General features: G+C 40.5%; 1 protein-coding gene across 1 annotated transcript in view; it reads left to right on the top strand.

Moving 5' to 3' along the window:
* The first annotated feature begins 692 nt into the window (after positions 1-692).
* Positions 693-16,274, top strand: part of NCAPH (non-SMC condensin I complex subunit H) — a 30,649-nt gene continuing 15,067 nt past the window's right edge. Inside the window, exons 1-7 of the mRNA XM_063448611.1 lie at positions 693-762; positions 8,323-8,563; positions 10,490-10,583; positions 13,911-14,003; positions 14,089-14,227; positions 15,331-15,449; positions 15,982-16,171. Coding sequence (XP_063304681.1) covers positions 8,328-8,563; positions 10,490-10,583; positions 13,911-14,003; positions 14,089-14,227; positions 15,331-15,449; positions 15,982-16,171 — 871 coding nt within the window. The 5' untranslated portion in view covers positions 693-762; positions 8,323-8,327. The remainder of the gene's footprint in view (positions 763-8,322; positions 8,564-10,489; positions 10,584-13,910; positions 14,004-14,088; positions 14,228-15,330; positions 15,450-15,981; positions 16,172-16,274) is intronic.

Below are 16,274 nucleotides of genomic sequence, written 5' to 3'. Positions count from 1 at the left end.
ATAGTGGTGGTAGTTACTGTTTGATTTGATATAAGTTTATAGTTAGTTTGATTTGATAAAAGGTTTATAGTGGTGGTAGTTACTGTTTGATTTGATATAAGTTTATAGTTAGTTTGATGTGATATAAGTTTATAGTGGTGGTAGTTACTGTTTGATTTGATATAAGTTTATAGTGGTGGTAGTTACTGTTTGATTTGATATAAGTTTATAGTTAGTTTGATTTGATATAAGTTTATAGTGGTGGTAGTTACTGTTTGATTTGCAAGGTATGAGCCCATACTATAATAAATAGCAAGGTCTGTATAGTTTGTTTTATAATCTTGTTTTGTAGTGGGATGATTCTCCTCCATATTTTTGATGATTGCCTTTTGTGCAAGGCGGCTCTTTCCTTATACTAAACATACATATTGTATAGACAGGTTTTATACCACAAATCTGCCTAAAAGATGTCTTTTAATGTTTGACTAACACTGCATTTTAAAATAAATGCCTGTCCCTCTGCGATATGCCTCTGAGGACCGAGCAGAGCGCACTGTGCTTGCAGCCCCTTTCGTTATTTTTACGGTTCATGGCTCAAGCAGAACGCATGCAGTAGCAGGAGCGCAATACGTCGAACTAGCTCACTCCTCTTCTATCCGCGACCGTTATCACCGCACTCGCCCCGCCTCCTGCTCTGACGTTACCACGCACGCGCGCGCTCAGCACGCAGGGCGCGAACTTTTTGAAAGGAACTCGGGGACCGGAAGCGGGTGACCGGACTCGGTATGTAACCACGGGCTCGGCTTTACTATTTACCGACAGAATAAATAGCGCGGGAGCCTCGCTCTGCGTACCGTGTAACAGTGACAGCCCGAGTCTGTATTGTAAACCCCACGAGCGGCCGGCACGGCACCGGGCTATTCACTAAAGTGCGAATAAAGAGGGAGTTTCAGATTTAAGGCCAGAGTAGCCGAACTACGAGAATAGATTGAGCTTTTCCAGTTCGGCTATTTTGACCTTAAATGTAAAATCCACTTTAGTAAATAACCCTGTAATTAGGAGTGTGAGCATGCAGCCACTAACTCACTGTGAAATATCGCTAATATTCACCGCTCACTGCAGGATCAGGCTGGCAACACGGGATTTGTAGCTATTACAGAGGAACGGTCACTTGCAGAACTTCAGAATGTTCTAATGAAAAGTTTTGTTTTTTTTAATTTTATTTTTTATTTACATGCGCTGTCAGAGATGACAATTATATTATTTTTTTTATATATATATATACACCTTATTTTGAGTCAGCATAGCATCACAAGAGTATAGACAGGAGTATAACTGGGATATGATCGGTGAAAAAGGAACACCTTTTTATATTTTTTTCCTCCATTCTTATGCGCCCTCTGCCACCTTGTGGATCTACTATTGGGTATAGGGAGCAGTAAGGTTGTTCAGGTGGCTTTGTAGATTCAGGTACATATCACATAGTGTGGTGGCGGTGTGCATGAGGGTTTGCGATAAGGAGTATGACCTGCTGCTACTTGTGGTGTGGTGCATTAGCTTTACTGGTCGGTATGATGCGAGAAGTGGCTGTTGCTTTCATGGGTGGTAGTGTGCCTCAGCCCTATCTGTGTGTATGTTACCCCATAACCGGGGGAGGGGGGGCAGGTCATCGGATCTGCAACATCAGGGGCTACTGGGCCTCTATAACGTTGATCTACTCAGTGGTAAGGAGAAACTGAAGATGTATTAGGGATCGACCGATATTGATTTTTTTAGAGCCGATACAGATACCGATATTCTGTGAACTTTCAGGCCGATATAATTTGCCGATATTCTGTACATTTACCATTTTGGAAAATAAAAAACTATTTCTAAAGGTAAATGCACAAAATATACATGCCACGTGTAGTGGATGCAGTGTGTTTAGACAGGGGAGCTGTGTATGTGTGTGTAGTGGATGCAGTGTTAGTGCAGTGTGTGTGTAGTGGATGCAGTGTGTGTTTGTGTAGTGTGAGTGGTGTGGATGCAGTGTGTATTTGTCTAGTGTGTATATAATGAAAGCAGAGTGTTTGTGTAGTGTGTGGGTAGTGTGCGTAAAGTGAATGCAGTGTGTGTAAAGTGAATGCTGTATATACTAAATGCAAAGTGTGTGTGTTTGTGTAGAGTGGGTATATAAGGAATGCAGAGTGTGTGTATTTGTGTAGTGTGTGTATAGTGAATGTAGTGTGTGTGTTTGTATAGTGTGTGTATATAATGCAGAGTGTGTGTAGTGTGCATTATATAAACACACTACACAAACACACACTGAATTATATAAACACACTATACAAACACACTGTGTATATAATGCAGTGTTTGTGTAGTGTTTATATAATGCAGTGTGTTTGTATAGTGTGTGTATATAATGCAGTGTGTTTGTATAGTGTGTGTATATAATGCAGTGTGTGTTTGTATAGTGTGTGTGTGTGTGTGTGTATATAATACAGTGTGTTTGTGTAGTGTGCATTATATACACACACTATACAAACACACTGCATTATATATACACACACTATACAAACACACTGCATTATATATACACACACTATACAAACACACTGAATTATATACACAGTGTGTTTTTGTAGTGTATGTGTATAATAATAGTGTATGTGTGAGGGGGCAATTTTTATTAAATTTTTTTTTATATTAAATTATTTTTTGTTGTCCCCCCCTCCCTGCTTGTTGCCTTGCCAGGGAGGGGGGATATGTTAATCCCTGGTGGTCCAGTGGCATTGGCTTAGCTGGGGGTGGGGTGGGGTGGGCAGCAAGCGTTTACTCTCCTCCCAGCAGCTCCTCCAACTCCCCAGTGTAAATCTCGCGAGACCCGCGGCCGTCAGAGCTGGCCGCGGGTCTCGCGAGATTTACACTGGGGAGCTGCTGGGAGGTGAGTAAACGCTTGCTGCCCGCCCCCCCAGGACCGCCGGGCTTGTAATGAGCCTGGCGGTCCTGGGAGGTATTATCGGCAATATCAGTATCCCTATTGGCCGATACCGATATTGCCGAAAATACCGAATATCGGCCGATTATATCGGTAAAACCGATAATCGGTCGATCCCTAAGATGTATACAGCGGAAACAACAAAATATATACAATAAGGTTATCCATGGCTTAGTCCTGTGGTTGGGTCAGTGGGCTCCGACCTGATTTTGTTTCCCATAGTCAAGTCTCTGTCGATGAGTGGCTCCCATGTTGTGGCACCATCTCAGGATCCCATATTCCATTCGTGGTACTTCCAGGGATGCTGAGGTCAGGTGCCTCTATCCTGAGTGTAGGCGCCTCCGTAGGTGTTCGGAGTGTGTGGGTAGTTCCGTTACGAGTAAGGTGCCCTGCATTCCCCAGCGGTATGGTAATCCTTTGGATAAGAGGTGAGTCGTGATGGGGCCCATTTGTCTGCACCACTGCAGCGTTGTCCTTGTTAGGTATTGAAATAAATTTAATGAGGAGTCCTCAAACTGCAGTGGGGTTTTACCTCGTACTGCCGCCATAATACGGCCTTTGTCATTCGCAGAGGTGCAGCTGATGATCACGTCCCTTGGCTCAGGGGTGGAAGGCTTGGTCATGCAGGTGATTCAGAATACGCCATCTAGTGTGACTTTTTTGGCCACCGTTGGTGGCAGTATGGCGGCTAGCAGCCTCCGGGTATAATGCGGAAGTTCTTCAGCTCCTACCGCCGCTGTTATGCCTCAGATTTTAATGTTGTTCCGCCGTAGCTGATCTTCAGGTGTTGTCAGCCGGTGTGCCAGTGCCCGGTGGTGAGTATTGAGCCGCTGTACTGGGCTCTTGACGTGGGACACCTCCATTATGGGCATCCAGGATGCTTTCCTCCATGGCCTTTATGCAGTCTGTGTTGACATGAATTTCTGTGCGTACACGTGTAAGGTCAGCCGCCATCATTTTATGGAGGTCTGCGAGGAGCAGTTTGAGGTCACCTTTAGTGGTTGGTGCCATGCTGTAAGCTTTGGGATGGCTAATGGTGGGCCCAGTTCCCATGTCCCTGCTCTCTGTCCCCAAGGGTGGCACCACTGTGGCATGTTTGGCCTCTGCTGTTTGAGTCTTCAAGGCTGCGAGTCTCTAGAGCATAGCCCCTATGTTCCTGTCGGGTTTCTGCGTTCGACATTTCATATTTGGAGTATCGGGCAGCGGGGGGCGACCAGAGCTGCTCCGGGGTGTTTGCACTCCGATGAGGGAGTCATGGAGCGAGTCTAGGCTTTGAGGCGGTAGGCCTCAGATCTGCGCCTCTGTTTATTTTTCCTCGGGTGTACTGAAAGGGCAACGGTCGATGCGGTATAGGGGCCTGTGTGCAGTTTTCGTGGTTTCGAAGCTTGATGGCGAGTTGGGAAGGAGATATTATATGGATTTTGCTGGGACCGTGAAGAGCTCAAAGAAATGTCGACTGTTCAGTTTCATGCATTAGCTCCGCACAATTATATTTAACACCTGCAGAGCTGTACCCACTGCTCAAGGAAGGAGTGTTTGTGAACCTGTACAGTATTTATGTAAATACACATGAGCATGTATGAAGCACCACTGAGAGACAAAGCTTTGTTGTCAATAACAGAGACATGTAGCTGATTAATGTTTTTTTTTTTTTCACTTCCGCTTCTGTTTCACACTTAAATGCTTCAATAATGATTCCATTTGGTGGAAACATTGATTTGTATGTTTTTTTGCCCTTTAATAAAGGGAAACATGTTATGCGGTAGTGCTTGACTTTATACGTACATAAACAAGATGGAGCTTCTTAAAATGGCAGTATAACAGATATTCTGTAAAATAGAATTTATACCATAGTGCATAGTTGGAACGCAGCGTGCACGAAACCCGGAAGTGACGCAATAGGAAGTGACATCGCTGGAACACATAATGCGTTCCAACTAGGCAGAAACCGGAACCCGGAAGTAAAAACGAGCGGACTTTTAAAAAGAGAGGAACGACCAAACAGAGGATAATCTAGCCAACTGAGGAAGCCTGTTGTACCAGGCGAAACGCGTTTTGGTGATTTTTTTAAAGGACTATATAGCCCTATTAACATTTGAATTGTTATATTTTAATTTACTACTTTTGATCCAAGTTTTTTAATTTGAAAATAAAGCACCATCCTTTTGGAAACACGCTGCTGACCTTGCATTTCGTGTCTGTGAGCTGGTTAAAGGTGACAACAAACATAATCCTGTATGAAAGAAGGATCTGGACATCCTGTAATGGTCCAAGGGCGCATACCATCCGAGTCATATGAGATTATGACTCCAGGCTTGTGAGTGATATTTTATTGTGTGTATATCCCTTATTTTATTTGCATTACTGTATTGTATGGTATACATTCTATTTTACAGAATATCTGTTATACTGCCATTTTAAGAAGCTCCATCTTGTTTGTGTATGTATATTGTTGATTTTAAAGTGGTATAGGGGGCACCACTTTGAGGTGTATAGAGCTTCTTATTGACTCTTTTCCACATTGTGCACATATTTGCTATATTACGGTAGTGCTTGACTGTCTTTGTTTTTGAACTTCTAGAGAAGTGACAATTTTGCTTCACTCCAGGCACCATAACTTTGTCACAATCGCGGTGTTTGGAGCACTGTCTTCCCACAGGGCGTTAAACTTTTTCTGAAAAGTTTAACCCATAAGTTCTCTCAACAGTGTCTGAACTCTTGGTCCCTCTACCACCAGCCTTTGCTTCAGTGTGTAAGCCTTTTAGTGAGAGCTGCTGGATGGGGATGATGCACATTTTTACGGTGAGTGCCGCAAGCGCCTTAGGCCCTCCCCATAGGAAAGTATTGCTTCAATGCTTTCCAATGGGGATTTTACTGATACTGGATGTCCTCATTCAAAACGTGAGGACATCCAGCGTCCGGTGCAACATCGCCTAGCCACCAGGAAGTGTCTCTGTCTAATTGACAGCCACAAGAGGCAGTCTTAGTCCTGCAATATAATCATTGCAGTTTCTCTAAAACGGCAATGATTTACATTGCATAAGTAAGTGGGACAGGAACACTGCACCCACACCACTTCAATTAGCTGAAAGGGACACTATAGTCACCTGAACAACTTTAGCGTAATGCAGCAGTTTTGGTGTATAGAACATGCCCCTGCAGCCTCACTGCTCAATCCTCTGCCATTTAGGAGTTAAATCCCTTTGTTTATGAACCCTAGTCACACCTCCCTGCATGTGACTTGCACAGCCTTCCATAAACACTTACTGTATAGAGAGCCCTATTTAGGCTTTCTTTATTGCAAGTTCTGTTTAATTAAGATTTTCTTATCCCCTGCTATGTTAATAGCTTGCTAGACCATGCAAGAGCCTCCTGTATGTGATTAAAGTTCAATTTAGAGATTGAGATACAATTATTTAAGGTAAATTACATCTGTTTGAAAGTGAAACCAGTTTTTTTTTCATGCAGGCTCTGTCAATCATGGCCAGGGGAGGTGTGGCTAGGGTTGCATAAACAGAAACAAAGTGATTTAACTCCTAAATGACAGTGAATTGAGCAGTGAAATTGCAGGGGAATGATCTTTACACTAAAACTGATTTATTTAGCTAAAGTAATTTAGGTGACTATAGTGTTCCTTGAAGTAGTCTGGTGCCTATATTGTTCCTTTAAAAATTCCAGCTGTCACTGTGGTGTTGATTCACTAAACACCAAATTGTGGCTAGTTGAAAACTAAATAGCATATTTATGCTAAAATAGCTAAGCTTTGACCGAGTTGAAGAATTTTTCAAAATCTACAACTTTTGTCTAAATTTTGCAGTTTAGTTTTCAATTCAGCAATAAAGGGCTTTTCAAACTGTCATGACCACTTCTATTAGGGGTTTTGTTCTAGTTACATCCCCTGTACATGTACATAAGTCAGCCTTGAACTCTGTGCAATGATAACTAATGTTAATGCTGTGCAAAAATGACATCTGTCATCAACACTCTCGCAACGAATGTAATTGGATTCTTCACTCGTGGGCAGCCCTGTGAGCGAGCCTATAATTAAAAGTCGAATCTACAGTGGTGAACTAGATACAAGGGGAATGAAGGGGGGTTACTAGATACAAAGTGCCCAGTAGGGTGTATGGTTTGGAAACCGACAGTATATACCTAAAATTAAAGCCGGGAGTCAGGGAGCTTATTCCATTCTGTGCTCCTCCGGCACAGCTCCTTCTTGCACCCTGCAATGGGCGCTCTTTAGTACTAAATGTGTGTATGTGATTTTTGTATATGTTTTGTCAGTGTTTGTGTGTGGTATGGGGGTCTACGGATATGTGTGTGGTTTTAGGTGTGTAGCGGTGATTGTGTATATAGAAGTGTGATTCTATGTGTGTATAGGTCTGTGATTGTGTATATGTGTGATTATTTGTGTATGTTTTGTCAGTGATTGTATGTGTATATGATTGTGTGTGTGCATCTGTGATTGTGTGTATAGGTCTGTAAATGTGTGTGTGTGTGTGTGTATGTGACTGTATAGGTCTGTGATTGAGTGTGTGTATTTGTGACTGTGAGTATCGGTCTGTGATTTTGTGTGTTTTTGTGTATCTGTGGTTATGTGTGATATATTTATATACATGTGTATGTGATTACAAAGTCATTTTACCGGTCCTCTATATTTATCAAAATTGTTTTTAAGAGGTCTGAAAAATAAAATTAAACATAGAAATCCACATGTCTGTTCTGGAACTGGGCATCGCCATATTGGCATCATTGTAATAAATGTTGCCCTTTTCTGCCAAGAACAGTGGAAGAGGAGAAATCAAAACGATATTAATTTTCTCTAGCATTGTGTGTCATGTCTGTGCCTTGATCAATCTGGTACAACTGTTGATAAATTTAAAAGAATACAGAGCATCGAATGTGAAAGGTTTGGCCCATGTTATGGGGATTTTTCAATGTTTTATTATTTTCAGAGTAGTGACCGTTCCAATTTAAGGCCTTTCCTTTCTTCATGTAGTGCAATTCAACAAACTCCTTCGCGGCACTAAATTTAGCTATATATACCTATTTATTGTAGTGTTTCTAATGATATGGCTCTTACCTTTCCCTCACAATCCCTGTATCATCCCCTTCTATATATTTATCGCATTCAAGATAGCAACGTGCTACTTTAGCACACTCCTTTAAAAGTTTCACTTTATTATATGATTGCTGTTTAACTTTTACATTAAGAACAAATTAATAGCTATCCATGGCAAATTATTTGCCTCTACTAAAATTGTTACTCTGTGGTTATTCGCTTTTCTTTTTATATCCATCTGGTATTCGATATTGGTCTAATTTATTACTTTATTTTTTTTCTCTCTTTACTGTATTTTTAGACATCATGTCGATTTCTACGCCTCAGTCAGGTGACCGTCACCAAGTTGACACCCCAGATAGTGTTTTCCTATCCCCTGCAACCAGACGTCAGCCAGTAAGTTTGGCTGGCACACCAACTTTGCAGAACTTCACCAGCAACGATGATGAACGGGAAAGAAAACAAAGGCGTATGTCTAGGGTCATCGACCTGCAGCTCAGTAATGCTGACTCCCCAGCATCCACCATCTCTCCAACTCACAGGTACATCAATGTGCAACAACTCAATAAAAAAGTTGGAGGGGTTTGTTTACTAAATATTTGGCAAGCTTTTAACTGAGAACATGACTAGGCAGCACATGGATGTAAGAAGATTGAAATGTTGCCTTGTTTGTAAAGTTTTTGGAAGATATATTGGCATTTCAATTTTTCATACTTCCTGTATATAGATAGGCAGTGAAGTTTGCAATATGATGACTCTCATCTTCAGTTGGCCTGCTTCCTACACTTCACATTGGCACCTGAAGCTGCTTTAATTCTACTGCACCAGAACTATTCACTTTTTGTGTAAATGTGCATACTTAACTTCTCTATGAAACATATTCAATATTTTGTTATTTTTCTTGCAGTAAAATTATTTTATCACAGGTTCAGATAGATATCATTAACACATTTAAATTGTGATTTAAATTAAACATTTTTTTTTACTGATAATAAAAAACTAAAGACAAATTTACTTAGTGACCACCACTCACCAGCAGCTGCCCCTGGCCTCAACTACGTCAGCTGGAGAGCAAGAAACTCTCTGTGCTAAGCTTGACAGTAGCAGGGCTTAGCTCATATTCTGAGAGAAATCACCTGATGGTCTCAGCCAATGAGCTACCTCTGTGCTCCAGAGCTTGGCTAAGGAGAGCTAATGAAAACTAAAAAAACACAAACTATTGGCCCTCTGGCTAATGTAATGGAGCTCTTGAGCAGCGCTCAGTAGTCCCAGGTAAAAAGTCAAATTGTTATAAAACAGTTTAGCTACCTACAGTATAAAGGGTCAGGGAACTTCTTGTGCCATAACCACAACAGCATGCTGTAGTGATTGTTACTTGGAGTGTTCAGCAAAATGATATCTTAATTACACAAGTGAGGTTAAAACTATTTTTGCCTAAATCTTGCGTCATAGAGAAATCTTTGGACCATTTCGCTGTCTCAAAGCATATGTGCGCTCTCCAGACAGGTGGAGGGAGGGTGTTTTAAAAAAAATCAATAAATCACTGCTGCACAGAGGGAGCGCCCACAGGATGGGAGGGGACAGCTCTGCATGCAAGGGGAACATTTTGATGTCCGTTTTATGCATACAGATTTTATGTTCAGAGTTGACGTTAGACAACCCGGAACACAGTTCTGGGCTGACAATGTCACGTGTGCTTGGGGTGCAACTAGCTGAGTAACCCTTTAATTATTATTAAAGGGACTCTCCAGGCAGAGTCTTTTACTCACCTCATTCCAGCGCCGGGAGCCTCGTGAAGCCGCGCCCCCTATTTCGTCAAAATGACGAAATAGGCGGGCGCGAGCAGGGAGCAATCAGACGCTTCCATTTGGGAGCGTCATTGCTCCCTTGTGCGCATGCGCGGCTTTGCCGCACATGCGCACATACTTCAGAGGGCGGCATTCAAGCCGCCCTCTGAAGTCCTGAGCGCACTACTGCGCATGTGCGCGGCCGCGAGCTGAGCTGACTGACAGCTCAGCTCACGGTCTTTGCCCGCCCCCCATCTCTGCTGACAGGCTGGAGAGAGAAGGCGCGCACACAGTGCCTTCTCTCTCCTGCACACGTCAGACGTATTTTAATACGTCTGACGTATACAGGGCCTTTTTAGGGCCCTGCATGATAGGAAGTCCCTCTGGTGGCCGTCTGAGTGACGGCCACTGGAGGTATTCCTATCAATCAATGTAAACACTGTATTTTCTCTAATAATACAGTGTTTACATTAGATTGCCTGCAGGGAGCTATAGATCATACCTGAACAACTACATTAAGCTGTAGTTGTTCAGGTGACTATAGTGTCCCTTTAATTTTATTTTTTTGCTTTAAATACAGACTTCGAGTACAAATTAATTGTCATCTGTCCCAGTTTGAATATTTTTGATTCCATGTTGAATATAGTTTTAATGATTGTTGCCACTTTGCCTGTTCTTTAGGGGGACTGACACTCCCACTTCACTACTTCCAAAGCTGAATAATACACAGATCTCTGATCATTACTCCACCTGCATCAAACTTTCACAGGAAAATGTGAGTATTTACTGTTTCACTTTCCAACTCAGCATTGCTTTCTTAAATATATGGAGGGAGGTGATGTATGGTTGCAGACAAGACACATAGAATATGTCATACACAGGACCTTAACCCAATTCGAAGCATTATGCACCGCAGAGACACACCTACCTAGGGGAATCTCGATGCTCTATGCCATAATACCCGCAGCCACAAAGACCCTGCCGGCACCTTACCAGGCGAAATGGGAGCACGCCACGGGGCTTGTATTATCGGAGGCCGAATGGGAGAAGATCCACATCCTGACGCATCAAGGGATGATCAGCGCCAAGATCCAGGAGCTTAATTATAAACTCATGACTTGCTGGTACAGGACGCCAGCGCGACTGTTCCGCATAGGCCTTTCCCAGACGGCTAGTTGCTGGAGATGCGGCACGGCGGAAGGTACGGACCTACACATATGGTGGTCGTGTCCCGTCACCGTCAGCTTTTGGCAACAAATCCATTAGAAACTGAAATAGATCCTGGACTCAGATATTCCTCTGCAACCCCTCCCAATGCTACTCCACCACACCTCATTGGGAGATATAAGAGATCCCTCACGAAACACTTTCTGAACGCGGCAAAGATCCTGATACCAGCCAAGTGGAAGTCAGGAATGGATAGAGAAAGTAGAGAAAAAATATATAACATTGAGAGCCTTACGGCAGACCTACAAGACAGCAGTTAAATGCACTAGACTGAGTAGCCGCGGCCTGCTCACAGACGTGCGTGGCGGGACGCGGGCCAGAGGAGCGGTGGCGGACCCCCTGCCCCTGCCATCTCCCCCGTCTCGTCTTTCCACCAAGCTATACATGTTAAGATCCTTTAATCTTTCCTTGTAAATTTTATCCTGCAATCCATGAACCAGTTTAGTAGCCCCTCTCTGAACTCTCTCTAAAGTATCAATATCCATTAAATGTTTAGTGTAAAGCCAGTTTATTGATCTGTAGCCCCACATATTTTTAAACTTTAAATTCCTTGATTCTCTACCATAGCCAAACATAATTGTGGGAGTAGTAGTCCAGAGAAAGCTAGAAGGCTGCAGCTTGACATCCCTTTTATAGATTTTTTTTTTTTTATAGATCACAATTCAGGTCGTTCAATTCAGGTTCTTGCTTTCAATACTTTCTTTGTTGAAAATCAATTTTGCTCATATATCCAACACAGTGCATTAAGAGCTGTGTTAACCCCTTCAGGACCGCTGACGGTTCAGGACCGTCAGCGGTAAAACGTGCGTTTGGACCGCTGACGGTCCTGAACCGTCATAACGGTTTTGGGCTACTTACCTGATCGCCGTCGGTCCCACGGCGGCGATCAGCTCTCCTCCCGGTCCAGGGGGACTGCCTGTCTGCCCGGGCAGTCCCCCCTCGGCAGATCAGGACCCCACGGCCATGTGATCACTCGATCACATGACCGCAATAGGGGTCTTTGTATCTGCCTGCAGGGGGACTGTCTGTGCTGACAGGCAGTCTCCCTGCAAGTGTAAAATCATAAAATAAAGTTAAAAAAAAAACAATCAGTGTAAAAAAAAATTATAATATGTGTATATATATGATATATATACATGTATTATATCTATATATATAATATATGTATATGTATCATATATATAATGTCACACTAAGTGTATTTTTATATTTATATATACGTATATTAATATAAAAATACACTTATATTTAAATTACACACGAATATATACAATATATATAATAACTATATATATGGTATATATATATTATTATAAAATACAAATAATATGTTAATAAAAATAAAAATAATTTTTAATAATTAAAAAAAAATTATATATATATATTCAATTTTATTCTAACAGTATTTTGATATTGATATATATATTTATATCAAAATACACTTAGAATGTAATGATATATATATCTATGTATAAATAAATAAATAAAAATAATACGAAATATACATATGTCCACATACAAAATTACATTATTAATTTCATAAATATACACGTAGACGTCAAATATATAAATATGTATATATATTAAAATTCTACGTGCATATTTATGTAATATTTTTACCTAATTAAGTAATTTTAATGATTGCAATTTGAGGGACCTGCCTGCCAACCCAGGCCAAAAGTCCAGATAATTTAATTTGCTAGCACTGTGCTTAACCCTGTAACTTTCTATGACACCCTAAATCCTGTACATGGGGGTACTGTTTTACTCGGGAGACTTCGCTGAACACAAATATTAGTGTTTCAAAACAGTAAAACATATCACAGCGATGATATTGTCAGTGAAAGTGAAGTTTTTTGCATTTTTCACACACAAACAGCTCTTTCACTGAGGATATTATTGCTGTGATATATTTTACTGTTCTGATACACTAATATTTGTGTTCAGCGAAGTCTCCTGAGTATAACAGTACCCCACATGTAGAGGTTTTATAGTGTTTGTGAAAGTTACAGGGTCAAATATAAGGCTTGATTTTTTTAATTGAAATTTGTCAGATTGGTTAGGTTGCCTTTGACAGCGTATGGTAGCCAAGGAATGAGAATTAGCCCCATGATGGCATACCATTTACAAAAGAAGACAACCCAAGGTATTGCAAATGGGGTATGTTCAGCCTTTTTTAGTAGCCACTTAGTCACAAACACCGGCCAAAGTTAGCGGTTTTTGCATTTTTAACACACAAACAAATATAAATGCTAACTTTGGCCAGTGTTTGTGACTAGGTGGCTACTAAAAAAGACTGGACATACCCCATTGTAAATACCCTGGGTTGTCTACTTTAAAAAATATGTACATGTTAGGTGTGTTTCGGGGATTTATGACAGATAACGGTGTAACAATGTCACTATTGATACATTTAAAATATATATATATTGAAACAGCAATTTCCTACTTGTATTTATAGGCCTATAACTTGCAAAAAAAAGCAATAAAGCATGTAAACACTGGGTGTTTTTAAACTCGGGACAAAATTTTGAATCTATTTAGCAGTTTTTTTCATTAGCTTTTGTAGATAAGTAAAAGATTTTTCAAGTAAAAGTCCAAAAACATGTTTTTTTTTTTTTTTTTCACCATATTTCATTATTTTTTTTAAATACAATATATGACATAATATAAATACTGGTATGTAAAGAAAGCCCTTCTTGTCTTGAAAAAAACAATATATAACTTGTATGGGAACCGTAAATGAGAGAGCGGAAAATTACAGCTAAACACAAACACCACAAAAGTGTTAAAACTGCTCTGGTCCTTAACGTACAAACATCGCAAAAACAGGCCGGTCCTGAATGGGTTAATGCATACTCTGTTTCTGTTTTAGAAAATCACAACAAAAAATGCATTTGGATTGCACCTGATTGATTATATGGGAGACATCTTGAAACAAAAGGACAGTGAACTGACAAATTTCAAAGTGAGTAACTTACATATCATGTATTCCCTGTTCAAAGCTACAGCTTTTTGTCAGAGTTCACTTTGCATTGTGTCTTGTTGTGTAGGTTGCTGCTGGAACACTGGATGCAAGTGCTAAAATCTATGCCGTTAGAGTTGATGCAGTCCATTTAGATGTATATAAAGTTCTAGGCGGGCTTGGGAAAGAGTCGCAGATTCCAGAGGAGTCTGAACATCAAGACCCTGGTATGTAACTACAACGATACCTGGCTCCATGCATGACAATTTCCATGTTAATGGCACCTTACATTAAAGCATGCTTTCAAATCAATGCAAGAATCATCTGCAGTGAAGACTAACTAAGACTAAATAATTCAGAAACCAGTCATAAGATAAGGTAATTTTTAAGTGAAAAAAAAAACTTGGTCACTGTTGTGGTTATGGCACAAGAAGTTCCCTGACCCTTTATACTGTAGGTAGCTAAACTGTTTTATAACAATTTGACTTTTTACCTGGGACTACTGAGCGCCGCTCAAGAGCTCCATTACATTAGCCGGAGGGCCAATAGTTTGTGTTTTTTTAGTCCTCCGTTACGGACCTTTAGTCTGTAAGTGGATCTAAGGCTTTCATAGGAAATGTAGAGGTAATAAGCAAATAAGCTAAATGTTTTTTCATAACCTGAGTAAGGTTTTTTTTTATTGCATATGTTACCAAGAGTTGTGACATTGCGTCTCCTGTGAGGTGTTTGGCTATTTTTCCCTGCAGTGTTTTCTTGAGAGGAGTACCCAAGCCAGTGCCCATAATGATTTTGGCACTGACCGGGTAAACACTCCCCCACATGACTCCTCTCCTGCAACTGTCAAAAATAACCTAAGTTCTCAGTGATCACTTTTCTAGCAATCTATTTCATTACCCCTACTTATACCCTTTGTGTCACTATACCCCACTCCCTCTACCATGTAAGCACATTGAGCAGGGCCCACAACACCTCTGTTCCTGTGCTTCCATTTGTCTGGTTCCAATTACATGTCTGTTAGTCCTCCCATTGTACAGCACTATGAAATTTGCTGGCGCTATATAAATATTAAAATAATACAATCTTGAAAGCAGCTAAACTAATTTGAACATGCTAATTTCAGTGGAAATGTAGATCATAAAAACCAGATGAATGAAGAAGCAACTCAACATCACACTCTTGTTCACTTTCAGATATAGAGGTTGCGATCTAGGGTGCAGGATATTTCCAATTTTTTTAATCTGTAATAAAAACAAAGTAACATTTAGGGAGTATAATTCTATATTCAAATTATGTTTTCTTGACTTACTTACTAGTAATGTTCTCAATACAGATGCCTCTACAGAAGGTCAAGATGATAAAAAGAAGGGGAAAAAAAGAAAGCGTTCCTACAAAACCATTGAGAAAAATCTAAACAACATTAATCGCTCTGAAAATGATTGCAAGAGTGAGGTGGGTGTGTACCCATAGGGAGGTACTTCACTAACTGAGTATCCCCTGCATACCCAGCTTTTATGTGTTTTCTGTCCTGTATTTAACTTGTAGAAGCAATAAACTAAAGTATGTTAAAGTAAATACCTGTCATATTGCCAATTTGTTTCTGGTTTTGAACTGGTTAGATTTCTTACAGTCACCGTTTTTGTATAGTGAATTAACTACAAACTAAGTATTTGTATGTATTGTTTCTTGTTGGTTTTGGTGTGGCTTGGGGTTTTTTATGATTTGTTTTTCTGACTGTTTTCTGATTCAGTAACAAAAAAAATATTTTCTGATAAATGATCTGTTGCATATGGTTGAGTACAAATTGGGCTGGTGGTTTGACTGCCTTTTTTATGTTTCTAAGAGCTTGCTGCCACTCAGCATGTCTATTCCACGATAGCTGACTCAGTGGCATTGTTATATTTTACTGTACTCTAAATTTGAAAAACATACTTGAATTTCAGAAGTAGCAGACCAGCCTGCCAGTAATCCCTTCTCTCTGCAGGTTGACCCCCTCTTCCAGAAGTCAGCTGCATCGTTTGATGAATTTAGCACTGCTGGTGTCTTTCTTTCTACCCTTCAATGTCACAATTACCACAGTGAGCTTCGCTTTGAGACAGATGTGAAGCCACTTTCAACCATTGAAGAAAATGATCCTCCAAGCCCATTGTCTGTGGATGTATCGGAGCTGAAATGTATGTTGCAGTTGCTTACTGGAGTAATTTATTTATTATATAAAATGTTCTGTTGCAGAAGGTAGATTTTTTTATTTTTATTTTTTACTCAATGCATAATGAT

Source organism: Pelobates fuscus, chromosome 3 (genome assembly GCF_036172605.1).
Source record: "Pelobates fuscus isolate aPelFus1 chromosome 3, aPelFus1.pri, whole genome shotgun sequence".
NCBI lineage: Eukaryota > Metazoa > Chordata > Amphibia > Anura > Pelobatidae > Pelobates > Pelobates fuscus.
This window is presented reverse-complemented; position numbering and strand designations above follow the sequence as displayed.